Genomic DNA, 27,632 nt, shown 5'->3' with positions numbered 1-27,632 from the left:
TAGCTTTTATTTTGAAAGCATTCTAAATGTACTTGCAAATAGTTACCTCTAGTATCTTGAAAAATAGAAACTAGTGTGCTTTTATGCACAGGTACAATTCTTAATACAGTTCTTGCTGAATTTCTGTCAATTCCATAAAACTCAAAATGTAATACCATATAGATTTTCTAATCTACCAAGAAAATAGGCAATTCTAAGCTGAATTAAAGTAATCATACTGCAAACGGCAGTTACAGCAGCTTTAATTTTTATGGTAATTGTTTACTTATTAGGCAACCTTTTTTATAGTTAGCGGCAAGCAAAAGCGGTATGTTGTATTTTAAAGATTTCCCTTTCTGCTTCCAGAAGAAGCAAATTGATTTATCTTATACTGCTGTCTGCATTTCCATTTGTTTGGTATGCTGTATCTCCGTGGAACTGGTATGTCCAGGTGATGTTAAACTCCTTATTACTGTAACAACCGACTGGAGTAACATTTTCTTGTTTGTACAAAGAGTTTATCTCTGGATTTAGTTGTGCACTCTTCTTCGCAGTGAAGGAGATACATTTTCACTTCAGAGATGCGTTAAAGATCAGAACTTCTCAGGTTTCTGTATGATAAAAAAGTTTTGGTCCCAATACCTGTATTTTTCAGGATAGTAGATCTACCACAGGTTTATGAAAAGTAAACTGCTGTGTAGTGAGGTTAGGGTCATGTGGAAGGCCATAGTCATGAAATTATTTTGTCTGTAAGGAGAACAGACATTAGATGTCTCCATTGGCCTTGTATACATGTTCTGTATTGTATTAATGCAAATGTCTCCATTGTTTCAGGACTTTCAGCATGGGCTTGAATGTCTTCTTATACATATATGTAAAATAAAATTTCTAAAACTGCCCTGATGTTTAAAGACTGAAAACTGTAGTCCCATGGAGAATGTTGTAGAATACATCTGGTAGCTGGCCCGTTATGGCGACTTGAAATATGCATACACGGTCTTCATATCTAACGTAGGAATCTGATGGTCAGCCTCAAACTGGAATTAACTGCTTGGAAGTCTTACACTAGAAATTCTAATCTTGCTGAACAAGTTGACTGCCATTCTGTTGTAGGTGTTTTAAAGGTAGAGGTGATTTTCTCTAATGAGCTCTCCTTAGAAAGTCTCTTGCTGATTCTTGACTGAAGCAAATAAAGTTTCAGTCTTTTAATTGACATGAGTAAACTTTGAATTGGGGTGTATGTCTGATAAAATATTTGCATATGTTTGTCTTCTATTCTGTCATTCTTTCAAATGCAAGTGAAATAACAGATTTGTAGTTTGTGCAGTCAGTCAAGTGAAGAGTCATGGAGATCATTTAAATAATAAAATCCATTTATTGTTTCACCTTTGAGTTACTAGGAAAAAATACTTTCTATAAGAGCCCTGATAGTTAAAGCTAATGTCTGAAAATACTGAGTCCACAAGACAAGTTAGTTACACATCATTAAGTATAACCATGATGTGAATTTCACCACTCCTTCCACAGGTGTTTTCCATTAGAATATGTCTGCTCCATTCAGACCTATTTTAAGTAAATTCACAAGGAAATGCCTCTTTACATGTTTATCCTGGAAGGGCAGATAGGTGTTTTATTTTATAAAGCAGTCTAGAAGTTTTCTATTCTATTCTTCAAATGAAAAAATATTTTTCAGAACATAGTATTGCAGTTTGGTAATGTATTTCTAGCTGCCATTAGAGACACTTCTAATTAAAACATAATAAAATTCATGAAACAGAAATGACTGTTTCTTAGAAATGCTGGTGAAAGGGGTATTTGCCTGCATAAGTGTTTGTGTAAAAATGTTATGTTTGTTATATACACTTTTATTAATATAAAACTCTACTGTTACACTTTTCCTTTTGGTGATCTTGTAAAATATTATTATGTATTGATACAATGCTTTAAGGTTATAATATATATTCTCTTAAATATCATGTAAAAAAGTGTACTGACTTGCTAGCAATTATCTCACGACAAATACCCAACATCAATAATTTCCAGTAATAATTTTTAGCTTTGGAAAACACCTTAGCTCTTACAGACAAAACCGACATCTTTCAAATGCTTTGCTTGGTTTAGTGAAAAGCAGATAAATGGGTTGTGATTAAGAACAGTGATAGATTATACATTTACATATAGACTACCTGGTCACTTCAGTGTTCATTTTCTCCCTGAAAAAATGTTTCAAATTAGAATAAGATTAGAAGAAAGCAGCATTCTCTTTTGCTCTCATTTCCTGGCTTTCAAAGTTCATGGTATCTCAAATGGTTGAAAAAAAATAGATTTGCCTTTTGCCCTCTATAAGTATAACTGAGATGTAGTATGAGCATAATTTAAATTCTGCAGCTGTTTAAATGAAATATTTAAAGTGTGGTGTTGCTTGGACCATCTTTATAAAATTTATAAGTGTTGCTTTTATATAGTGATTTTTTTTTCCAACTTCTTTCCTAATACTCTTCAGACTGAGCAGAAATATTAGATAATCAGGAAGGTAACCGTTTCTTATTATTGTAATTATTTTTTCATGACATGAAATCAATTAAAGGTATATGCTGTATATGTAATTTAACTGAATTTACATTTTAAGTCATTTTGTAAGCAACTGACAAACCTAAGTGTCTTGGATGAGCTCTTTTTGTCTGTTTTACTAGCAGACTGTGGTTACAATAATATGAATGTTTTCTCCCAATAGCATCAGCGACTTCTGGACATTTTGGAAGTGGAGAAGGAAGTGCTATCCGGAAAGATAGAAGAGGCTTTGATGCAGCAGTCACAAAAACACAAGGTATTGCTTTTATTTACCAAAAAAAAGGGGTCTGATCTGCACCACGGAGTTCATTGGGAATGATCCTATCACAATTATTGACAGGAAGAGGAAGCTTTCTCAAGCACTTTGACTGTTTGAAATTATTTTTAGCCACTCCTCTATTGTATATTGCAGTTTAATTTTTCATAATGTTTACAGGAAGTGCTTGACAAATGTTTGGATGAAGAAAGACAAAGAAGTAAGGAGGCTGTGGCAGCTGCTGCAAAGGTATGTATGTCTTGTTAAGTAGTAGACATGCAATGTGGATTCCATGTGTGTCATTACAAATGCCAAGTTCGGCAACTCATTCTTATTTCATAATTAAATTTGTCAAACTCTGTTATCATCTGTGTTTAAAAGAAGCTAGTTCTATAAATCGTGAACATACCTGCTATATCCTATGCCTTAATACAGATAATGTATGTAACTTACTTCTGTCTAAGATAGACTCTGAATTAGTTTATAACAAGAAGTCATAATATTACAGTTCGCTTATTGGTGTTACCTAAGTATCTGGTTTTGTGGTCTTTCAGTGAACAACATAAATACATCTTGATATGAAGAGCTATGTAGCAGGGTCAACTGATTAACTTAATAAGACAATTAGCATTGTGTCTTAACTTTTGTTACTTATGGTCATTTTCAATGAGGACAGAACTATTTTATAAATCATACAAAAATTTGGACATTTTAATGGGTTTTCAATTATTTTATTTAAGTTGATGTTTGACTAAAAGTGAATATTCACTTTTTTAAAGATGATTTCTTTTGTCTATTTCATTATGAAGTGCATTGGGGTTAGGACAGTAATTTTGTAAATGTTAAGCTATCTTTCCTTTCTAATACTGATGTAGAATCCAGCACAAAAGTTCAGTTGCATGTAATGATCTGGGAAACTAGTGATGTATGTTACCTAGCACAGTCGGTTAGGCTAAATTAATAATTTCCGGTACATCTTCATATGTAGTATATGCACACTAGCTGAGCACCTCTCTGAATAACATTCAGTAACACAAGAAACATCTGTTACATGGTTGATAATCTAGGGAAAAATGTGTGTATAATAAAATATCTTAACTTAATAGGGCATTTTTTAACTTACATTTTTATTATATTTTATAAATGTCTGAATAAAAAAAATCAAGTCCCAGTGAATTGCAAGAAACATCTTTATAAGCGTAGGTATTTGAGGAACCCAGTATTTTTTGCCATTTAAAACTTCACTTGACCAGTTCCATAATGACCACCAAAAGGCATTGGAATAACCTGTAAGCTTATTAAAATTAAGGGGGGGGGGGGGGGGGGGGCTGTTTGTCAGCCCGTATTTGTTTATTTTAAACTTCAGCCTGCCATTAGTTATTTGTAGATATTATGCAATGATTGTCTTGCTGATATATGTACTTGAGTGACTCAGCAGGTGTAGAGCTGTCCTTGTTACTTCAAATTCAGTGTGTGTCTTCTGATGATATCATGTAATGGTTGACTATAAACATTGGAAAAAAAAAAAAATGAAACAGTACTTCTTGTAGAATGCCTAGCTAAGGAGCTTTCAGAGGGAAGGTGCATTTGTTTTAAGTATGTATTGGCTACTTTGCCACAGAAGATGCTTAGACTGGTTTTGGACTTTAGATACTTGTAGATAAGAGCAGGAGTATCTCATATATGGGAATATCAAGCAGTGTAGGGAGGCCCATGACGTACCTACTCTTACGTGGTTCCTGCTGCATGTTTTTTGTGTTGGCATTAAGCAAACTTGGGTTTTAAGTAGGTAGGAATTTAAGATCCTTGCTTGTAACTTTCTTTTTCTGTAACTACAAAGTCATTGTCCAGTGGTAATCCCTGCTTGGTAGCACCTTAAGATAAGTTTAAGCTCATAGTTCAGAAGTGAAAATATTCATGTCCCGTATCTTGTCAGCTCATAGACCTCATGAAAAGAAGTAACGTATATGAGTCAAGCACCCAAGTTGGGTATTTTCGTCATTATCTGTGCTTGATTTGTTTCAAAGGCTGAAAAAGAAGTAGTGCGGCAGACTGTTCTGAAAGCAGTAGAGGAGGAGAGGAGAAATATGGAGAAGATTCATGCAGAAGAAAGAAAAATGTGGGAAGCAGAGCGTGACAGACATAAAGAGAAGATTGCCCAGGCTGTCTGGGAAGCCATGCAAGAGCAAAGAAAGCATAATCAAGTTAGTATATTTTGCCCTTCCATGGACCTGCTTTGTGTATTCTATTTTTAGTTTTGAATGTCTTCCTAATGTTGTGCTAGATTTTCTTGTGACATCTATCATTCATCACTGCGCCTAGTTGATATTTGCAATGCACAGCTATCTTGTTAGCTTATCGTCATCTAGACTATGTGTATGGAGAGAAGTTGGCACACACAGAACAAAATTCTTGCAACCTTTTCAGGTATGTATATTGAAATGAGATGAATCATGCCCTGTAAGTGCCTGTTTTTGTCCACTGACTTCAAAAGAAGTCCAAGATGACTAGCTCAGATAGTGGCATTTATGTTGTAGACAGTTTAGGTGACTCTTTTATACCTATGGAAGAGGAAAGCTGTTACATTTGTTCCCTATTCTGCTGGAATTCCATTATCTCTCTTAGTAAAAAGATACTTTTTCTAAGACAAAAAATAAAATAGGTACAAAATAAAGAGAGGTTTATAAAAATTGGAAACCTAAACCAGTAATGAACCAGAAATGTTTCCAGAGTTATTTTTTAGAGAGGTGCTTCTGTAAGGATAATTGTACGTCACTTAACACAAATTGAGATGGACACTCCCAATATTACTTTTAACAATTGTAGAAACTACAAATTAAATACATTATAATGGCAGTTAAATTACTCTTCCAAAAGTTGAATTTTGTAGTCTCTGATGCTGGAAATATTTGGGGGAACAGCCTGTAAATTCACTGATTTCTTGGTGGCATACTTGAATGTTATAGTCTGAAGAATTTTAAACAAGATAGGTTTCATTCAGGTGTTGGAATTTGATATGACTATATTTTTTAATGTCCTGAATAACAACAACAAAAAGACCTTTAGAATTCGAAGTAAAATAGAAGTAAAATAGCGTATCACAGAAGTTTAAAAATCAACTCTTTGGAAACAGACCCATTTCCCTTTCTAGCATTAAACAGAATTATTAACCTCATACATAATCAACTAAACAAAATGTTGGTTTTTGATGCTAAGCCATTATTATACTGTGTTGCTTACATTTTTAGTGTAAATAGAATGATTTTACTTTGTGTATAGCTTGTTTACTGCTTTTGAATGTATCAAGTGATAAGATACTAGTTTTCAAGACTTATTTTACTATACCAATAAGCCTTCAGGCACTCAAACTCTTCTTTACAACAAAAAGATAAGCAGCTGACTTCAAAGCTAAATGCAAGCCAAGAAAATTGCTTGGGGTTTAGTTAGATACAAATCTTTTAGACTACCCAGAATGAGAACTGGTACCAGTGGTGTAGAGAATCTGTTGACAGAAGGGAGAGCAATAAAGTAGTTTTTTACTACAGTAAAGAAAAAGACAGCAATTTTATAGCTTGTGGAACATGAAGAGATAATAGGAGGACTATGGTAATGAAATTTGAGGAGAGTTTTGATGAATCCTGAAGGTTTTTGGTGAAGAAGTCCCGTAGCTGGATGCATGAGGTTGGCCAGGGTTCTATATTTGTGGATTTGGGGAGCATGTAAAATGTCCCAGGGGTGGGAGAATGGTGGATTAAGTTGACATAGTGACTCAGGGTAGGTTTACCTTCCCTGGGGAGTGTACTGCCAGAGTTTCTTGTTGTTGATACTGCCTTTGAAGTTGTCACAAGACAGGATGATATTAGAAGTTTGATATTGATAGATGTATTCTTTCAGACAAAGTTTTAAGTATACTGTGATGTTAGTGGTTTTCTGACGAAGAAATTCAGGCCTTTCAAAAGGACAGGTTTTTCAGCTCAAGCTGCTAGTTGATCAAGTAGTTGATAGTGTTGGAGTATCTACTGGTGTACTTGTTGTGACAGTGAGGTATTGGAGAGTGTTGTGATTTAATTCTCCTGTGAATATCTTGCTCTTGATGTAGTCATGTGACATTAGTTAATTCCATCTTTTTTAATGCTGAATAGATCTGACAACTTTGATAGTAACAGTTATATGATGATTTCTCCTTTGAGTTAGGTTCATTTTTCAAATACCAAATCCATTTTCAATTGAGGAAAATGCAGCTTTCTCTTGAGATTTCCAAAATTCTCTCACATAAATGTATAACATATTTAAAGTTACACTCTTTATTCTCTGATTAACAAGTACAAATTCTTTTGGGAGAACAGACTTTCATGTAGAAATTTGTTTCTTGCAGAAATTTTCTCGTGTTACCTCTGCCAAGAACTTGCCTGACTCCTTTAGGCCATTGGTATTATAAACATACAACTGCTAAAATTCTCTGTCTGACAACAACAGAAGTACTACAGAGCTAATATGCCAACTGATGGCTTATATACGGTGTCAGATGTGACTTTGGTTTAGTAATGAAAAACACTTGGGACTGCTGGCAGTTTGTGTGTGGACCTTAATTTTTCTGTGTAAAGCCTTCAACTCAGAGTTGTTTCTTATTTATATTTTTTTACTGTAAGAGTTCTCTTTCAAGAGCTATAACTGCACTATTGACTTTCTTGCAGTTATTGTTTAGACAACATAATCTGTCAAGTCAGCTCTATAATGGCCAAAAGTAAAACATACAGTCTAACATTTTAGACAATGAAATGTAAAATTGTGGCCATGTAATGCTTGCCTCATTTAATTCTTTATGCTGTGCTGTATAATTCTTTATGCTTCCTGCTTCAAAATTGTCACCTGATACTATTCTTATATTTAGTACCAAGTAATGAAACAACTGAGTGTAGCTGAATGTAAGTGAACATGGAAAATAATCTTTTGGTATCAGACATATAAAAAGAGCTTTAAGAGCAGTACTGTTATTTCAAGGAGATCTTTCTGACTAACACATGATTTTGGAACATAATACTAGGAAAGAGAAGCCTGACTTGTTTTTAACAAAACTTCTCTTCTCTTAGTTTATCTTCTTCATCACCGGAGGAGATAATCTGTGTGTGAGAAAGAAAAGATATTTTTATATTTACCTTTGTGTCTTTTTCTTTTTTAGTCTTGTATCACACTAGTAATTGTCATAGAAACCTAGATTAAAATTGAATTTTATTCTGCTGTAAATTAAATTGAAGAGGTTTGCCTTACTGATTTGAACTAAAACAAATAAATTAAGCTCAGTATTAAAGAGAAGGAATTTCCCTTCACTAATACTGTAAGTCTGCAAAATTGAAAGATCTTTCAGGATAATTATTACAGTATTAATGAAAGTCAGCATAGTCTTCTGCAAATAGGTGAGGCAGAATGGCTTCTAGTCACGGCACCCATAAGTAACTCTAGGAATAATTAATGGAGAAATTTGAAGACATTCAAAATTTTATGATTTTCTTTGAGACACAAATGCACTTGATAATCTATGTGTTTTAAATATATTTTGGTCTGTGTCAGAGTTGAATAAGAACAAAACAGAAGAAATTGAGACCCGAAATTTGACAGCCAAAGAGGACCTCAAGAGAATTGTGAATCTGGTAGTAGAAGCTAGGGTACAGTGTCAGTAGACACTGAGAATCATAACCAAAAACATACAACCCTGGCCTTAAGAAAAAGAATTTCTGCCAAACGGCTGCAAATTAAGAACAGAGAAGATGCACGTCAATGTAAAACACTGAAAAGTAAAACTAGGAGAACCATTAGGGAAAAGGACACTGTCATATGCATGGGGCAAGAATTGATAAACTAGATGGGAAAGACGTACTTTAAAAACTGCAGCACCATTACGTATCTGTAAAATATTTAAATTATGAAAATGAGGGAAAATAAATTTCTGTGTCATAATGGTATGAATTCGTTGGCTTCTCCTTTGCCTTCTAGACCAGAAAAATATGTTTAGGAGTTTTGATTCTTTGTTTTAAGGGAGGAATTTACTATCCACTGATGTTCTTTATAAAATAAAAGTTGTTATTTTTTCACCAGTTTTTAAACACATGCGCTAAAAAAACCTTGCAGAATTTGGTTATGTATGAGAAAGCAATTGGAAAAAAACTTAAAGTACGCTAGTTAACATTTCTTCAGTCAGGCAATTTTAGCATAAGAACAATTAAAGCTTTGAAGATCACAGTTCTGCTGAACCAGGTGGTGAGATTTCCCTTCATCTTCTAAGTAATTTGTTTAAAAGAAGAAAAGATGAATGTTTACTGTGCAGGGATGATACAGGTATTTTTTTAGACTTTTGTTGTTGTTGCAGAGTGGCCAGGAAGGAGAGCCATAGTAGATGCAAATGTGGAAGCTTTATGCAGATTGCTTCTACTTGTTAGATATTCATGCTTGACAAAACTTTGTCCTGAAAAATTGTTTATCCTCAGTCAGATAGATGTTGAGTCTGCAGATAAGAGATGCTCCTTCCATATAAGACTTACTTTAATTTAACATTGCCAGAGAAAAATCTGGGGACTTGGGGACAGTTTAATAAATAACTCACGATTAATATCAAGTATTTTCTTACCAAATATGAAACAGCAGAGTAAAGATAAACTTGCAGTGCAAGTAGGAACTAAGACATACTGAGTTAATGTTTCAGCTTGATGGAGCAATTTTGACATACCCCCTTCTTTTTTTTTTTTAAGAAATTGAAGGATTAAAGTAACGTGAATATTGCATTTGTTTTCATGAAAGCTTTGACTGTTCCAGTACTTGGGTCTTTACTTAGAGACATGGGATTTTTAATTAAATTGAAGATATTGTTCTTTGAAGCCTTATAACTCTGAAGGGATAAATGAGATATATTACATCACCAAGGAAATGGTAAAAGTTTTTCTAGAGCACTGTCTCAAAAGGCTGTAAGGTGTTAGAAGTCCAAAAAACTTTCCTTTTGGTTGAGACTGGCAGCATCTTCAGGTTTTATATATGTGTTATCCAGGTGCTTAGTGCTTTTATAAATGAGATCTCCCCCCCCCCCCCCCCCCCCCATTCAGAAGAGGTTTCTTAGTTTTGGGGAGGGTGGGCTTGCATTTTAAATTGGGGAGAATAAGCTGTCCTTCTTGAAAGAAATTAGTAGTCTTTTGATTAAAGGTAATGTTCATTTGCACAGTAACCTCATGATCCTTTTACAACACATTGAAAAGTCATTCTAGATGAGGAATTCATATATTCAGCAGGCTAGATGTAGCCTGGCATGTCTCCAGTATTTTCTTTTTTATTTTTGATACATTGTATGGCATTTTTTACAATGGCAACTTCCCTGAAAGGAGAGTTTAATATGTCTGGTAGTTGTCAGTGTTGAGAGGAATGCTTGGTAAAATTCTTCCACTAGAATTTTTTTTCTAGAACACTTATTTGAATAAAGAAGCGGTTACCTTCTAGATAAGAAGAAACTATAATGGGTAATTTGGCTGAAGCAGTAGCTTTTTCCCAGAATTCAAAATTGCAGTGAAGCTCTTGGGGTACAACTATAAACTTCAGTGAAAAAACAATGGGCAGTGCTCTCCATTGTCATCTTCTTTCTGCTTATTTTTACTCTTTGAAATAACTAAAATCAGAAAATTCTTTGGGGATATAGGATGATGAGATCCATACAACTTTGGATAAAACAGAAGGATGATAGATTGTATTTATAATTAGTGGGCAATGCAGAGTAGCTATAGCAGTAGCTGCTGTAGCTATAACGCTATCATGCACAGAGCTCTCTGCATGGTAGTTGTTACCTTTTTACAAAGGTAAATACTCAATTACATAAATGAGGTGAAATCGAGGGGGGGGGGTAGGGGGAGAGAAGTAGCAAAAGACACTAAAGAGAATTTATGCACCACAATTTTTGTTTTAAAGAAAATTCATTGAAAGTAAAATGAAAGCTGGCAGCTGCAGGGTGAGCCCTGGAAATTCAGGTCCATGTCATAGCTTGAAATTAATAACTCTCCTAAAGCACTCGAAGCAAAGAATCACCTTTGTCATTTCCTGAAGGCTTAAATTTAAAATGCTGTGTATAATCTACTGTAGTTTACCCTAATTCTTAAGGAAAAAAGAGCCCGAGTTCATCAATGCCATAATCCACACAGTAGATACATTAGAGACTCAAGTGTTCTGAAGGCTGCAAATAATTAGAAAAATAGCCTTTAATTTATTAAAAGAACTAGCATAAACTCTGCTTCCACTTGGACATGAGCAAAAGCACTAAGGCAAAATGATCTTACCAATGGGAAAGTATTTCAGGAAAAGTGAGGCTGCAGTGTTTCATTCAGCCAAGCCACAACTGAGATATACTGAGATATACAAAGAAAAAATATTTTTGCAAGAAAAGTTAACTAAAAGGCTTATGGAAAATAATGTCAACTTCCCAATAGTCTTTGCTGAGTAAATCTCTAAGCATTCAAGACAGTTGAATGTGTTCACACTCCTGAGGGTTCATGTGGTGGTGTTCTTCGCAGAACAATAAATTCATAATTCATGATCTTGGAATGTATTAATATAATTTTACTGGCAAACATCTAAATAGTTGGGAAAAAGAAAATTGATTCTTGTGTACTGTATGGGCTTAAAGTATGTTTAATGTTTTTCCATGAATTTGTGAATACCAGTATATGCCATTGCTTAGAAGGTAAAAGCAAAATGTCTAGAACACATGGTGTTTAATCCTAAAAATTGATTGGCTACTTAATTTCTACATTATTAAAACTTTTTTGGTATTCATGCTCGTCTGCTTGAGGGATAGTTTTTGTTGCTTTTGTTGATAGTTTTGGCAAGCGTGAATCAATTTTGTATTGAATGTCTTAAGGATTTCCACACCTGGTCATATATAAGCGAACAAAAGATAAGTAAGTGAAAACATGAAGGTGTTGGCTGTATACTTAAAGAACTGGCTTTTGTTTCTTTTCTACTATTGCTTAACTTAACTGTTAATTTTTTGTTGAAACTTACTATTTGTCTAAATATTTTTCCTCATTGCCCTGTACTTGAGAAGTTTGGAAGAACTACTAAATAAAAAAGTTTGTCTGGAAAGTTATTTCGCACTCTAGCTTTCAGTCAGATTTATTAGCTGTGGAATGGCCCTTTCTTAGCCCTATAAACTGTAAAAACCACTTCTTTTTTTTCTCTTGCGTCAAATCAGTAGGTGTATAATGAATATTTTGCATGATAGTATGAGGAAAAAAGAAAATATATGGGGATTATATATTTGTCTTACCTTTTTATTGTCCATTAAGACTACTTTTGCAAATAGATTCCCTGACATATCTTTTTTAAGTGTCAAAACTATGGGATTTTGTTTATTGGCACCACAGTTTCCTTGCCTTCAAAAAACAGAGAACATTGAGTGCAAGTGCATGCCCCTTTCCTGATTTTGAAATCTGTGAATGAGTTACATATTGTGAATCTACTTATCTGTCTTTATTTTCTTCATGTGTTGTACACAGTAGTTTCCAGGGTTGTCCTTGCAGAACTTTTCTCCTTTGATCTCTTGTAATCTCTTTCTATCCTGTCTGTTCATCTCTTTCATACATACACTTTCTCCTGAACTGCTTATGTGTAAACATGCATTCAACTGCTATTCCCATGATGATGGTGCAAAAATCTGTTTCTTCTTCTACCACTTTAAGTGATGTGTATTGTGATATTCCCTACAACTTTATTATGAAATCATCATACTGTTTGTAAGATAGAGCTCTTTTCCAGTGATCTATGCCTCCTGTAACTTGCAGAACTTGCATCTTGGTTCTGCGTGATGCAACGGGCAATCTGGTAATTTTGGCAGGGCAGAAGATAGGCTAGTTTGGGAAACCCTATGTTGTGGAGAGACAAGATACCACTGGGTAGCTGCTCAGCAGTAGTTTTCTGTGGTATTCCATGATATCATGCATCTTTAGCAGGATCAGGAACTATTGCCTCCCTAGGTTTAGATTTTCTGTGCAAGAATGCCACTTGGCTCATATTGAATTTGGAAGCCTAACTCACTTTTTCCTCAATGCCCACTTTGAGCGCTATTTCTGTCTACATGAAAAACACTGATACATCTCTTTGATATCACTTTATGAATGCATTGCTGTCACTTGAAATTCAATAGGTATCTTGGTCTTTCCTTTCTTCTTTCCCACTCTCCAAATACTTCAGTACCTTCAACACCAACCGTGTTGCTTGTTACTCTGGACTGTATCATGGGTTTTTTTTTCAGATCTGATTGTAAATATAATTGTTTACATGTTGCTGGCCATTTAGGCATCATATCTGTAAGACATGATATATCATATCTAACAACATAGGTACAGTCTTCATCCAAGCTCCCACTTTTCCTGCATTAATGCATCTTTTTTTCCTGTCCTAATAATTATAGTTTGTCCTTTCAGAATGCTGCCATAATGATCACTTTCCAGCCCTTTACTTTGGCTTTCCATCACTCTTTGTTAAATAGACTGTAAACTGCTTTTTGTCTTTGCTTCAGAGTTTGCTTTTGTGTCTCTCTCATCATTATTGACTCTATTTATAGTATTTGTTACTAGGAGATCAACTTTTACCTATAAAACATACATGATATCGGCATTGCTTTCCCTTATTTTATGATGCTTTTGTACTTGGGAGGATTTCCATGTGACATATATTAATTTAATTTCCTTAAATACATCCTCAAAACTCTTCTTATCTATGATGTACAGAGTATTGAGTGCATTGTGAGTAAAGAAAATACAAAATAGTATCAGTCTATCAGTCCTTCTTTGTCCATTTGTTATTTGTTTCATCTTATACATAGGTTACAGAATCCTATGGGGCAGGCAGAGTTTGAAATACTCCATTTATTCTGTGTTTCTGAAGTACCCAGCAAAATGGCATATTTGGTATTGCAATTCCAAGAATAACTTTGTTAGACTTTGTAGGATTTTGATTGGGTGAAAGAGTGTTAAGCTTGGGAAGAAAAAAAGATTTTTTCAGCAACAGTCCTGGACTATCATAACATTGCTGTTCATGTTCAATATCTTGTGGATTCATACAAGAAGTCATTGGGTTTTTTCTCACTATCGTGATTCCTACCCAAATAGACTACTGATAATATAGTATCACATAATGTGCTGGAGAAGAACTTGCTCTTCAGAGGACCTCTTCTCCAATTTCTATTGCCTTTACTATATTGTTCAACTTTCAGTGGGAGTGTTTGCTTACATTTCTCTCAAGAGGATATCCAACCATTATGTTCAGTTTCACTTTCTTCTTGTTTTTCTACCTTCTTGCAGAAACATTAGTGTGTCCAGTGTTTACGGAGACTATGGTGATTCCATAAGGACACAGAAAAACATTTTTCATTAAAAGAAAATGTTGTGTAATCTTGAGTGTGTGAGGAAGCACACAACTTAGTAGCACTGAGTGGAAAGAGATCCCTGCCATTAGATCAGTTTATTTTTAATATGCTTGCAAAGTTTGGAAAAGGAGTAGTCCACTGCATGCAGACTTTAACCATGTCTGACTTCAGAAGTAGTTTGTAGTAGTTTATAACCACAGACATTATAATTTGAGGGTTTACTATTTTCTGAAAAACCACTAACATTGCAGTCTGTGGTTGCATTTCCTAGATAAAACTTAGTACTGCCACCTGATCCTTGTGTGGAAACAAAAGAATTTTCCTATAAAATTGCAAACCATCATATGGCTTTTTTTATCTTTTTTTTTTCTTTTTTTTTTTTTTAAATACTTACTGGAGTTCTCTGGTATATATAATACACTGGTTTTTCTTTCTGTCTTCCTGCAGATATATATTTTGTGATTATGTGGTTTTGATTCCTAATACATGGTTGAATATGATTTGTCAGTTGAGCACTTGAATAACTTTATTTTATTTTTTATTAGGTATTCTAATGTTTTAACCGGTGTCAAGCACATGTATATAAAGTCGTGTAAAGAAGCTAGCTTTGTGACTATAATGTAGTACTCCAGCCTCTGATCAGATATTTAAAAAAAAAAAAAAAAAAAAAAGGCAGGGCAGGGGAGAGTTGCACCTCAAGTGCAATTTGTGGAGTGCTCTTCCTCAGCTTCTTATGGGAAACTGGGCTTTCCCATTATCTTGAATCTATTAAAATAACACTAAGAGCTTCAAATAACGCTGTACTCTTTTTAGCTGAAGATGAAATAAGGGCCAACTTTTACCTTTGCAACCAAAACCTAAATTAGGATAAAATCTAAAGGTAGATATAGCATGACAGGGAAGAGCAAAGAAAAAGATGAACGAGAAGTAAGCACATACGCTGACAGGATGTGCATGCAGCTAAGACTTTGTTAAACAGCAGTGATAGGTAATATCAGAATTTAGATAATCTGCATATCAGTTGATAATTTACTGTAATGACTGACAGAAGTAGGGCAAAGTCAGTGACTTTGAGAACTTAGAGGAGAGCACTTCGAGAAAGGTCATACAGAAGGAGTGAAGATTCTTTTCACAGAAGGAAAAACTAATGTCACTAATTAATTCGAAGGACAGGGCAAAAATACATGACTGAGTTGGCTAGGGGACTGGGTGTTGTATGATGTTTACTCTTTGAAGCCTTCTGAAAACCAGATGGAAAGGAGAAAAGAGTTTCCTTCCCAGTTCATTGATACCACAGCAAAGCTGTCTTTTGATAGTCTTTAGCGGTCTGCCATTGTTACACAGAGGTCTACATTTGCCCATTGTGAGCTGCAAGTAAGGGGTAGTGCAAACTAAATCAGCCAGTTCAGTGTTATTGTTAGTGGTTGTAGTGTCCCTTTGTAAGACATAAGCCTGGGAAGAAAGCTGTGCATTTTCTTGTACTATTTCATTTCCCCTGAATTAGTGAGCAGGATAATGTTTAAAATCAGTTGAGAAACAGACAATCAAATCACAGAGTAATAGAACCATATGATTCATCCTAGAGCATGGTTGGTGAAGTTTAATCATCAAAAAATAAAAGTGTTCTGGAGTATTACCAGGAGTCTGGTAAATACAAATGGGATGAAGCCCGCTAAGTACGAGTCTTTGTCTGCAGTCATATGAGATTGTGCAGTCTGATGGCTACATGATCTGTCTGTTGAATTACCATTGTCATGGCAGACTGTGACTCTTGAGATGATTTTCAGATTATAAGTATAGTTAGTATGTGTCTGAAATAGTGAGATTTCAGTTTTGGTTTCATTATGTACCTTGTATTAATTTTGTATTATGAAGTAATAAATGTTTATATATTTAGAAGATATATCAGTACTTTTGGTTAACTAGAATGTGGTAGATGAAGCATAGAATCACTTAGGTTGGAAAAGACCCTTAAGATCATACAGTCCAACTGTTAACCTAGCACTACCAAGTCCACCACTAAACCATGTCCCTAAGCACCAAATCTACACGGCTTTTAAATGCCACTTCCTTGGGCAGCCTCTTCCAGTACTTGCCAACTCTTTTGGTAAAGCAATTTTTGCTAATATCCGATCTAAATGTCCCCTGGCACAACTGGAGGCCGTTTCCTCTTGTCCTATCACTTGTTACATGGGAGAAGAGACTGACCCCCACCTCGCTACGACCTCCTTTTGGGTAGTTGCAGAGAGCGATAAGGTCTCCCCTCAGCCTCCTTTTCTCCAGACTAAGCCACCCCGGTTCCCTCAGCCGCTCCTCATAAGACCTGTGCTCCAGACCCTTCACCAGCTTCATTGCTCTTCTCTGGACACGCTCCAGCACCTCAAGGTCTTTGCTGTAGTGAGGGGCCCAAAACTGAACACGGGACTCGAGGTGCGGCCTCACCAGTGCTCAGTACAGGGGAACGATCACCTCCCTGCTCCTGCTGGCCACACCATTTCTGATACAGGCCAGGATGCCGTTGGCCTTCTTGGCCACCTGGGCACACTGCCGGCTCATATTCAGCCGGCTGTCAACCAGCACCCCCAGGTCCTTTTCCACCAGGCAGCTTTCCAGCCGCTCTTCCCCAAGCCCAAGCAACGCTACAGGCTTGTTGTGACCCAAGCGCAGGACCCGGCGCTTGGCCTTGCTGAACCTCATACACTTGGCCTCGGCCCATCGACCCAGCCTGTCCAGATCCCTCTGTAGAGCCTGCCTACCCTCGAGCAGATCAACCCTGCCTCCCAGCTTGGTGTTGTCTGCAAACTTACTGAGGGTGCGCCCGATCCCCTCGTCCAGATCGTTGATAAAGATATTAAACAGAACTGGCCCCAGTCCTGAGCCCTGGGGAACACCACTTGTGACCGGCTGCCAACTGGATTTAACTCCGTTCACCACAACTCTTTGGGCCCGGCCATCCAGCCAGGTTTTTACCCAGCAAAGCGTACTCCGGTCCAAGCCATGAGCAGCCAGTTTCTCCAGGAGAATGCTGTGGGAAACGGTGTCAAAGGCTTTACTGAAGTAAAGCTCTGTTTACTATGTTCACTTAAAAATAAACTTAGTATGTGGTATGGCAATTGTTCTCATTCAAATTTTGAGTCATCCACTGTGTAATTAGAAAATCTATATAAGACAAAAGAAAGCACAGGGATTAAAGAAATGGGAATAGCTGTTCAACATACTAGCTATTCCCGGTACATTTTTGAATAGGTATTTGCTTTTAGAAATATTGGGATTTTGGAATATCCACTGATTCAGGGTTATTCAGATTTTTCTGAACTGCTGGATGCTGGGAATATATAGGAAAAACTAACATTTGTGCTATAGAGTGAGGCATTGAAAAACAGTGAGGGACTCAGCTGGATTCTTAAATCTTCCATTTTTTGGAATTTCTAGGGAAGCTAAGAGGACCCTTGGATCTCATTATAAAACTCTTAATTTGTAAGTATTGTGAATGTGACAAAGGGAAAAAAAAAAAGTAAAAAGTTAAGACCACTTCTTTATTTAATAGTATAGAAGTAATCAGTAATGTTTTGTTCCTTGTGGTAAAAAAATAAGGGTATACAATGTTAGAAATTTTTTTTTTTATCACCTTGTTGCTCTTTAAATAAGTATTGGTAACAAAGAGTAAAAACTAGCATAGTTATGGTAAGCTTTGCGTATTGCCTAAACAGGCTGTTATACAACTTTGCTTTCACTGTTATCCTTAACTGTATATTCTTCAGAGAATTAATACTGGTCTTAATTTTGGGAACTTGCCGTTGTAAATGGAAAAGAATTCTTTCCAATTTTATTTTTTCTGTTTTAATCCTGCTGTAATAAAATAGTTTTCCATAAAAGTATTGCTGGTGGTTTCTGTTTTCTTGGGGTTTATTTTAATAGACTTATAGAATTTAATTGTATTGTTATTTGGACTTTTGCTTGTACAGTGTTTCAAGTAGCATGATACCAAGGAAAGTTAACATACTTTAATTGATTGTAAGTATTTTATTGATGTAAAATTTTCTACATACTAAGATATATAGCACCTTATCAGTTCTGTTATTTGCTTTTAAGAGATTAATGAGGTAAATGATGGGATTTTTTTCCATTCTAATACAAGACAGTATTTTGGGACCTTTGGACAAATTAAGCTGGCATGAGAATATAGTTATAAGAACAGCATATTTCTATAATATGTAACTTTCTGCTACTTTTTCTGTTAGTCTTGCCAGAGTTCTGTAGTGAAAGAGACCTTTGTCTCAGGATTTTTCTTCGGTAAACTGAATTAAAGTAGAAAAAATGATAATCACTTTTCACAACTATGGTTTTTCATATTTGCTGTATTTCAGAACAGTGGGGACTACATTGTTGTGCATTTCAAATTTGGGTTTTTAGACTTTTTCTGTTATAAAGATAGCAGGAGTATAGTTTTGCAGAAACTGTTCAGTTTTGGCTGAAAAGGAGTAAATAGCTAAAGGTAAGAAATAACATTTCCTTTTTCAGTTGAAACACTTTCACTGAAGAGTCTTTAAAAAAATGGGGTTTGGTCCAATTCAGTGGTGGTATTCTTCATTTTGTACACTAATAGCATACGGTTAAATGCCACTCTTACATGTACAGATGAATCATGTAACTTCATAAATAACTTCTACTTCCAAAACCTTAGAATTCCACCTGTTCTCCAGAGTGAATCCATTCAGTACCATTGAGTTCCTGCAAAAATACTTTCTGCAAAGATGACAGAATAGTAAAGCACCAAGAATGCATAAGTTAGCATTCTGAGATTCTGTATTTAAAGCAGGTGTCACTGTAGGTTGACAAATGTTTCTTAAACCAGTAAAGACAGCAATAAAATGGTTGTCGTTCTATCTCTCAAACATTTGTAAAGTTATGTATTTCTCCTTATGTCAGTCATTATTCCCATATAAATAAGCATGGTGCTTTAACTGAATGCTTTCAATACTTTAAGTACTGCAGCAAAGTAATTGATTTCTTCTAAACCTGACAGTGTATGTACAAGGTAGACTCAGTCATTTTGACAAGAGCCTGAAAGCCTGTGAATAATTAAATCAAAAAAAAAAAAATTAAGCTATCCTTGATTTTTATCTTTTTTCTTACCGAAGTGGTGAAAAAGGTTTTTTAGTTTTACTTTCTGTGTAGAAACTGTGTTGCTTAGTAGGCATTATTCTGATTTAATATTTAGTTAATAACGGATGATGGATCACATCTGATGGTGTAGCATATAGGAAAAGAAAGAGTTTCAACTTTGTTTAGACATTTGGTCCTTGGCCAGTAGAGATCGGGGTGGGGGGGGGAAGGAAAAACCATAGACCAACCTTCCCCACTCGCACAAATCCCAGTTGTAAATATGTATCATAAAATGTCTGTATTACTCTGCGGTCAAGCAAACCTATAGACAAATCTTTTCAGCACCTGCTAGTAATGCAGTGTTATGTCTAATCGGTGAACAGTAATAAGGAAGATGGTCAATGTATATTTACTTTTCATTTTCAAAAAGTTTTGATTAAAAAAACATATATGTGAATAAATACACTAGAAGTCTTGGTGTGTTCCTTTATGAACCATAGGTTTTTTCTATTATTTCAATTTTTTTTATTTCCATTTTTCCATGGCTGCATTGCTTTGAGTTTTGTAAAAGTCTGCACTTAGAGGGGAAATTGAGATTCGTCTTTTCCATGTGCTGCCCTCCAAACCTTCCCTCACAGCAGCTGCAACATGGCCTATCTGTTTTGCTTACCCATTCATTTTGTTATGCACTGGATCCTGAGTTCAGCTATCTCTGTGGTGCATGGCTGTGGTGCAGTAACAGGGGAGGTGAATTTTGGCCCATAGAAAAAAAATAACCTAACAACATTATTTCCAATTTCTATGAGTATTGTAACAGTTACCAGGGTTTTTTCACCAATTTTTATGCATGTATTATTGAAGGACTGTGGAGCTTCTTGCCAAAAAAACCAAACCAAAACACCCCCCCCCCCCCCCAAAAAAAAACCCAAACCCAAACCTTTTTTTCTGAAGTAATATTTCTGAATAGCTATTAGGAATACAAATATGGCATATTTGTATTCTTTAAAAAGAAAAACAAATTTCATCCTATGAAATTCTGATTACATCTTACTGTTTATGCTAAATGTGAACGCACTAAGTAAGCTTGGTGATCCTGTTAATAGAAGCGCATGTCTCAAATCCCCACTTCGTTCTACAGGTGCACTAGTGTTTCTGATTTCTGAGACACTCCGTCTCCCTTTTGGTCTCCCCTCCAAATCATTTAACATTGTGTGATTATTTTTACTGGATGTTTTGTAGCTTTCTGAAAATGTTACATTTTGGTATGGTTCATTTTCAGGAATCTTATGTTTGTCACTTTATTTTCCTGAATTTCAGAAACAAAACACTTGGCTAAACAAAGTTATCACTTATTGCATGAGTGGCTTTGGGATGCTGGGACTTAAGTTTTAGGACAGTGGCTTTGGTCCAGGAAGTTGTTTCCTGAGCTGGTAACTTACACAGATAAGTTATACTGGAGATGATACAGATGTTTTCAGAAGTGGTTCCTGGCTTTCTCTACTGTGATGCATTTCTAGTACTGAATCAGATTTGGTGTAAGGTAATGCTAATTTGGGGTGGGGGTGGAGGGGTGGTATCCATTGTTGCTTTTTACTGTTGTGTACAGAATGTCCCTGATAATTCCCAAGGTTTGGAAACAAATTTATTGTCATTAGGACTCTGCTTGCTGCGATGTTAGAACAGCCCTTACGTAAGTTCTGAACAGCCATGCAATATGGAGAAAAGGAGGCTGAGGGGCGACCTCATGGCTCCCTACAGCTTCCTGAGGAGGGGACGTGGAGAGGGAGGTGCTGAGCTCTTCTCCCTGGGATCCAGTGAGAGGACACACGAGAATGGTTCAAAGCTGCGCCAGGGGAGGTTTAGACTGATCATTAGGAAGCATTTCTTTACTGAGAGGGTGGTCAGACACTGGAACGGGCTTCCTGGAGAGGTGGTGAATGCCCCAAGCCTGTCAGTGTCTAAGAGGCATTTGGACAATGCCCTTAACAACATGCTTTAACTTTGGGTCAGCCCTGAAGTGATCAGGCAGTTGGACCAGATGATTGTTGTAGGTCCCTTCCAACTGAAATAGTCTATTCTGTTCTGTTCCGTTCTATTCTATTAATAGCAACTAGTACATCCCTGCTTCAGTTGGAATGTAATACCTGTATTGCTTCCTTTTCTTCTGCTCTCAGGGAACATTATGCACCTATTAACACAGCGTTAAAGTGATTATTTCGCTCTTCTCTAGGCCCTTTAGTGATTAAAGTACTGAATTTATAAATTTTTGTGAAGATATTGCATACGTTTAGGATAACTGTCACTAAGAAAGGAATGTGGTCATGATAAAAATTTAGTAGGAATGAAAGGGATGACCTGTATTACATTTGTGAAATACTTTTGATACTTACACTCACATGTTTTCCTTTTAAAAAGGAAATTGTCAAGGAAGCGTTAATGGAGGAGCAAAAACGAAGTGAAAAGGCAATTGAAGAAGCAGTGAAAAGGACAAGAGAGGAACTGATGGAATATATTAAAGAGCAGAAAAGGGTGAGTTACCAGTGGCTAATGGGTTTCACTTCATGCAGTGAGAAATTGGAGAAGTTTATTAATCCTGAAACCTGTCTTAAAATGCACAAGGACACAGAATCAGGAGTTAATGTTCAGATTTGTCACTCCTTTTTCCAAACAATTTGTTACTATGATATATTTCTTCATATATATTTATAGAATTGTAAGTTCATCACAAGCCGAAAAGCAGAAATGAATACATGGGTTGAAATTTACAGTATTTCTTATTACACTAACTTAAAGATGGGGCATAAATGCAGTCTGTCAAATTCAAATTGTGATCTGAGTTCTGTTCATTGAAAGTATTTCAGTATCAATAACACATGCTATTTTATGTTCTCAACCCATATTATATGACAGCCTGAAAATGTATTGGTGTTCTATTGAGCATGATTTATAGTCAGTGCACTGTTCTTGTTATGAAATGTTGTGATGTTCTGAAACTTGGGTTCAGTTATTCTGTTAATGCTATATACTTGCAGTTTAATGCTTATATATACTCATTTGTATAAACAGTAAAATGTAACTTAAAAGACAGTTCAATTCGTTTTCAGTAGGAGGAGAAAAAAATAACACATTTCTCCCCTTTGAGGCTCTTTAGAAAAAAAAAAAAAAAAAAAAAAAAAAAAATGCTCTTTCATAGGGCGATAGCAGCGCAAGATCAAATTCAGTGATTTCAGTATTATCAATAAAATCACTAAGCTTGAATCTAATTGGTAATCTTGTCCTGAGAAGGAAGTAGAAATAATGTGTTTGGCCTCTTCTTTTCCCCACTTTTATGGGCTGAATAGTAGTATGGGAAATAGGATTTAACTTCAGAAGTTTCACTCTACTACTAGTTAAGATTAATGTTGGCTGAGCTCTCTTCCGTTATGCTGTGCGTGGAGAAATTTCCATTTAGCAGTATGGGTCTTACTGGCAAAGGCATTTAAACAGATGTCCAAGGCAAAACACAATCTATAAGGATGTTTGAGCTTATTGATATCTGAAGTTGGTCATTTACAAAGGATAAGCTGTGGGGAAAGTGAAAATGGGTCTACTATTAAAATATCTTGTATCATAGGTAAATTGGTTAATAGGACCACTAGTGCAGATCATCTAGTGCATTTAATGCAGACTCGTCACTGTTGACAGCTAGATCACGCCATTTTGAATTGACAGGTGATTTCCTGCAGGCACATCAATAGCAACTTACCTGTCCTTAATCTCTTAGGTTTCCATTTTCGTCAGGAGTGGAGATTTTCTTCCACTTTATTCCCACCTACACACACAGTTGGAGCTCATTGCCATTATTCCATTGTCTGACCACTGTTAATCTCTCTTGTTGTTGTGAAGTTTTCATAAATCAGTGAAACAATGAAAATACCATCTTCAAAGAAACAAAATCCTCTTTGGCTTTTCTAGTAGGAGCATAATTTCCATTCATTTCATCGAGTTCTGGAATATCAAAGTATTTCAGTCAACTTTTTTCCCTTATTGATCAATTGACACTTAACTCCATTTTAAAAAAAACCCAAACATATGTATGGACAGCTAGCTTTTTCTGGCATAAGATTTATGAAGTCTATCTGTATTTAAGTTGAGAGTGGAAGATGGTTTTAACTCAAAATCATTTGGCATAATAGCTTCTATATGATTACATAAGAGGCAGAGTAAATGGACCTTGGTCAAAGCCCATGCACCTGTCAGAGTAATAAATATACTTTATGGACTATACTAAAAAGTAACAGCTTATGGAAGGAATTCCTGGAAGGAACTCAGGGAAAAATGCCTCGCTTTCCTGGCTGAGATTCAGTGATGGGTTTTTTCTTGAGTGATGTGGAGAGTCCCACTTACACCCTTGCAAAGGTAGTGTACACCAGATATGTTTCATCATCACTGTTTTGAAAGTAAGTTTGTACTATCCTTCAAACCATGGGACATGGGCACAACAGTATTTGTACTTGGTTAGCAGTGGTTAAGTGCTTCATGAAAAGACTCATAAACAGATTCTTATCCAGCTTATTTTGTAATAGTACAAAGTACATTTCATCCCTCATGGTAAAGTAGTATATACAAGGTTTCAAAGTAGCTTGCAACTTGCTTAGTCATTTATTCCATTAAAACTTTCTTTTAGCAAAAGTATAATAGTTGTGAAATCAGTTTAAGAAAATCAATTGCGTATCGGCCCAGTTATATATTTGCTACAAATATTTTAAAATATTAATGAGCATGTACAGTTGTATCTGTGCTTGGATTCTTAGAAGAATTTCTATAGCAGTTTATAAAAGTTGGATCTGACAATCCCACAAGTTTTGCAGTACTTTATAAATGTAGTCGAGCATTACACTGTACTACATATAATAGTAAATTTTTACTTTGCGTTAGAAAGAATTGATTGGGAATGAGTCTTTTTAAAAATAGATTGATTTGATAATTATTTGTAGAAGTCATTTGTGTCAACATAACATATACATTGAAAATAAACCATAGAAATCTCCTGTTGCAGTTCGAAAACTGACTTTAGTTATATTCTAGCTAACCATTTTTTTAAATTTTTTTTTTATTACATATTCCTGGTGATCAGTAAACTTAAAAACTTGTAGGGGAGTGGAGAAACAGTAGGAAATATGAAGTTTGATTTTTTTTTTTTTTTTTTTTTTTTTTAAGGTCAAGTTCAAACCATCTTTATTCTGACAGGTATTAAGTACATATTCTGAAACAGTCTAACCTACTGCATCTCAGGATTCAAAAGAGAACTTAAAGTTTCTATCACAGTCTCTCATTAGTCTTTCATCAGTGAGAACTGAAGCAAGAATCTGTAGCTTAGCCACACACCACAGAAAGTGCCCCAGCAATTTAGTAATTATTGACTAAAATATGATACTTCACAAGTCCAGGGTTTGTTTAAAGAAACATGTAGTGATGGTTGTGGGGTGTTCTATTCATTTCGTGTCAGATTCTCTGATTTTGGACATTGGCTTCTGAAAGCGCTTTATTTATAACTAGATTTTCTGGAATAGGAAGGTTATAAGACTGGAATGGACTTTTGGGGTTATCAAACCAGTCTTTTGCTGTTATAGGTAATTCCTTTCCCAAGTGGTCATAGAAGCGTCATTTTGAAGCACTTAGAGTAATCCTTTTCCAATTTATAGCATGAGCTGTATTAGGAATCAGTCAGTTCATGAATTTGCCATTCAGGTGGAGATACTGTAGGGGCCAGGATGACCCTTGGCAGTGTGGGCCTTTTTTTCTTTTTTCCCTAACAAATTTTCTAGCCTAGTTCTCTGGTCACAAGGTCAACCCCTTCTCACTTCTGCTTCTTTACTGCTTTCTTCAGCAGAGGGTCATTGAGCCCTAGCAGTGCAGTTATTACTCTCCCAATAGTTGGTGTTCCTGTCCATTGTATATATCTGTAAAAGTATTAGGAGACAAAATAATACTGTAGTAATAATTTTGCGTTACTTTGTTCTGCATCCATACAGAGGATTAAAACATGGTCACAAAGTTGAGAGGTTTTTGCCCTTCTAAGTTTCGTTCTCTTCTGTAATGTGGCCTTAGTGTAAATATTTGTTATTTTTGTGTATGGAATTGTTTGGAAGTTCTTTCTGTAATCACCAATGAAGAGTCTTATGAACCTTTTTGTGTAAGGAGCTTTATCCAGTACGCCTTTAAATAAACAGTAAAAGTCCCATTTTATTTTGGTGTGAATACAAGTGCCTCAGAAATGTCAGCTTTATGCTGGAATGTAGAACTTTAATTGAATTTTCCTAGTTATTTTACAGGAATTCTTACTCTTTCAGTTATACATGTTGGATTTTTTACTGTGGGGTCATTTGACATTTTAAATAATTTAATTACTTGCATTTTTTTTTCTCTTTATGATTACTTATTCATACTAGATTTTGTGCAAGACATTTATGCACTGTTTACTCTTTGTGCTTAATTATTTTTTTCCATTCCTGTGGTTGACTTTTCAATGTCTACAGTACTGTGCACTATGTGTTTTAAAATAGTTATTTCCAGTAGTGTCAAATAATTGAACTGGCTTCTGAAAGGGTGACTTCACGTTAATTTGGAATAGATTAGATCCAGTGTGAACTGAAATAATATCTTGGTGCAGAAATTGTTATTTCCTTTAGTTTTTCTTTATTGACATCTTTTCTACCAACTTTTCATGTATAAAGTGTATAAAACCTTTTTTGTTTGATTGTTTGTTTTAAATTAAACCAAGAGGAGGAGATTCTAACTTATATTCTTCCTACTTTCCTATTTCCAAAACACTGGAAAACTATTGAAATTCTGTATTTATCCTAGAATTTTTTGTGCCAATATCTAAATTTTGTAGGAAAAATTGCTTGAGAGAAATTTGACTAATTCGGATGGGTATATACATCTATTGGATCTGCTGTCTTAGAGACTAAAGGTTGAAATAAGTCGAAGAGCATGAAGATGTGTTGCACTGAGCATCTGTCAATCACATGCTTAGTTTCACCTCAGTTCAGTTGAGGTGAGAGCACATCTTGCTTGATTTCCCCCCCCCCCCCTTTTTTTATACTGAAGGTAAATTTAAATATATTCTCCATGTGTCATCTGAAATGCCCTTCTGTTTTTGTATTTCTAGTTATACATCATTATTCTGTTCTAATTCTTTTATGTTTAAAAAAGGTTCCTTCAATAGGACCCAGGTAGTTCTCTCTGTAGGTCACTTTGCTTCACACCTTTATTTCTTTTTAAAGCTATGGTTTTTTAACCTTTGACTGAGATTTAGTTATTTATGATTAAGATTTAAAATGCAGATGATTAATCTTTAAAATACCAGTGTTTTGCCACGGCCGTATAGAGCTAGTTTTGTAAACACTGAACCGTGTACTAAGGCAACAATGTTAAATATTTAATGTAACCAAAGCTCAAAAATAATAACAGATCCTGTCCTTCAATGAATTTTAGTCCCCCATCATTTAGTCCCTCAACAATTTTAGTCCCCAACATAATGGATAAAGCTGCTTTTCAGAGAATGTTCAAGTAGAAAATGCATTAAATTACATTTTAACATTAAGTTAACTGTGAATGATTTTTAATCTTTCCCTTGCCTTCAGCATACCAACCATATATTAAGAAACTTAGTATTATTTACAAATTTGCAACATATCTTTGTTTTGGATATTTTGTTCTATTTTGTCTTTTTCTAGGTCACAAGAGGAACTTGATTTAGTTGTATTTAATATTCAATATGTTCAAATTCTCATTCACTTGAATCAACATGGCTGCTGCAGGGAAGAATAAACACAAACATGAGGAGTTCAGTACAAAAAAAAAAATCACTCAAACTAGAATACGATTTTATTTTTTTTAAGACAGGTTGAAAATTAATTGCCACCATTTCTGTTTCTTAAGGTATGGAAATACTAGGTATGTCTCAGTTTATAAAGTGTTAATAAAGCAATTATTGCTTGATATTGATTTTTACATTTAAAGATACACTGTCTAAATTACCATTGTTATATTGATAACTCATAACTCTTGCACCATTTGTGGTACTCTCTGCACTTCTATAACTTTTTCTCATCTTAATTGAAAGACATCATTTAAATACTTAAGAGGGGATTTCTCTGAAACAGATGTTTGGCACTTGCAAAGATGCAAGTTAATATTTTCCATTCATTTCAATTTTATTGGAATTTCTTGTTAAAAAAAATCGTCATATGGTTTTGGTTTCTGCATATGTCATGAAGAAGCAGTACACAAGAGCATGTCTTGGGTTTACCCCCTACTTTGTATTTGACCTGATCTTTT

At 35.3% G+C, this 27,632-nt stretch overlaps 1 protein-coding gene across 7 annotated transcripts in view; it reads left to right on the top strand.

Annotated features, from left to right (window-relative positions):
• Positions 1 to 27,632, top strand: part of CCDC91 (coiled-coil domain containing 91) — a 160,883-nt gene that overhangs the window by 100,178 nt on the left and 33,073 nt on the right. For all 7 annotated transcript variants that reach the window (XR_003927223.2, XM_030041178.2, XM_030041180.1 and 4 more), the window contains 4 exons: positions 2,714 to 2,806; positions 2,987 to 3,055; positions 4,834 to 5,010; positions 21,723 to 21,836. Coding sequence is in view for 6 of the 7 variants with exons in the window: in XM_030041178.2 (XP_029897038.1) it covers positions 2,714 to 2,806; positions 2,987 to 3,055; positions 4,834 to 5,010; positions 21,723 to 21,836 (453 nt within the window). In the remaining variant the exon portion in view is untranslated. The remainder of the gene's footprint in view (positions 1 to 2,713; positions 2,807 to 2,986; positions 3,056 to 4,833; positions 5,011 to 21,722; positions 21,837 to 27,632) is intronic.

The sequence above is a fragment of the Aquila chrysaetos genome, chromosome 17 (assembly GCF_900496995.4).
Source record: "Aquila chrysaetos chrysaetos chromosome 17, bAquChr1.4, whole genome shotgun sequence".
NCBI lineage: Eukaryota > Metazoa > Chordata > Aves > Accipitriformes > Accipitridae > Aquila > Aquila chrysaetos.
Note: the sequence above shows the minus strand (reverse complement) of the source record. Positions and strands in the feature narration are given on the sequence as shown.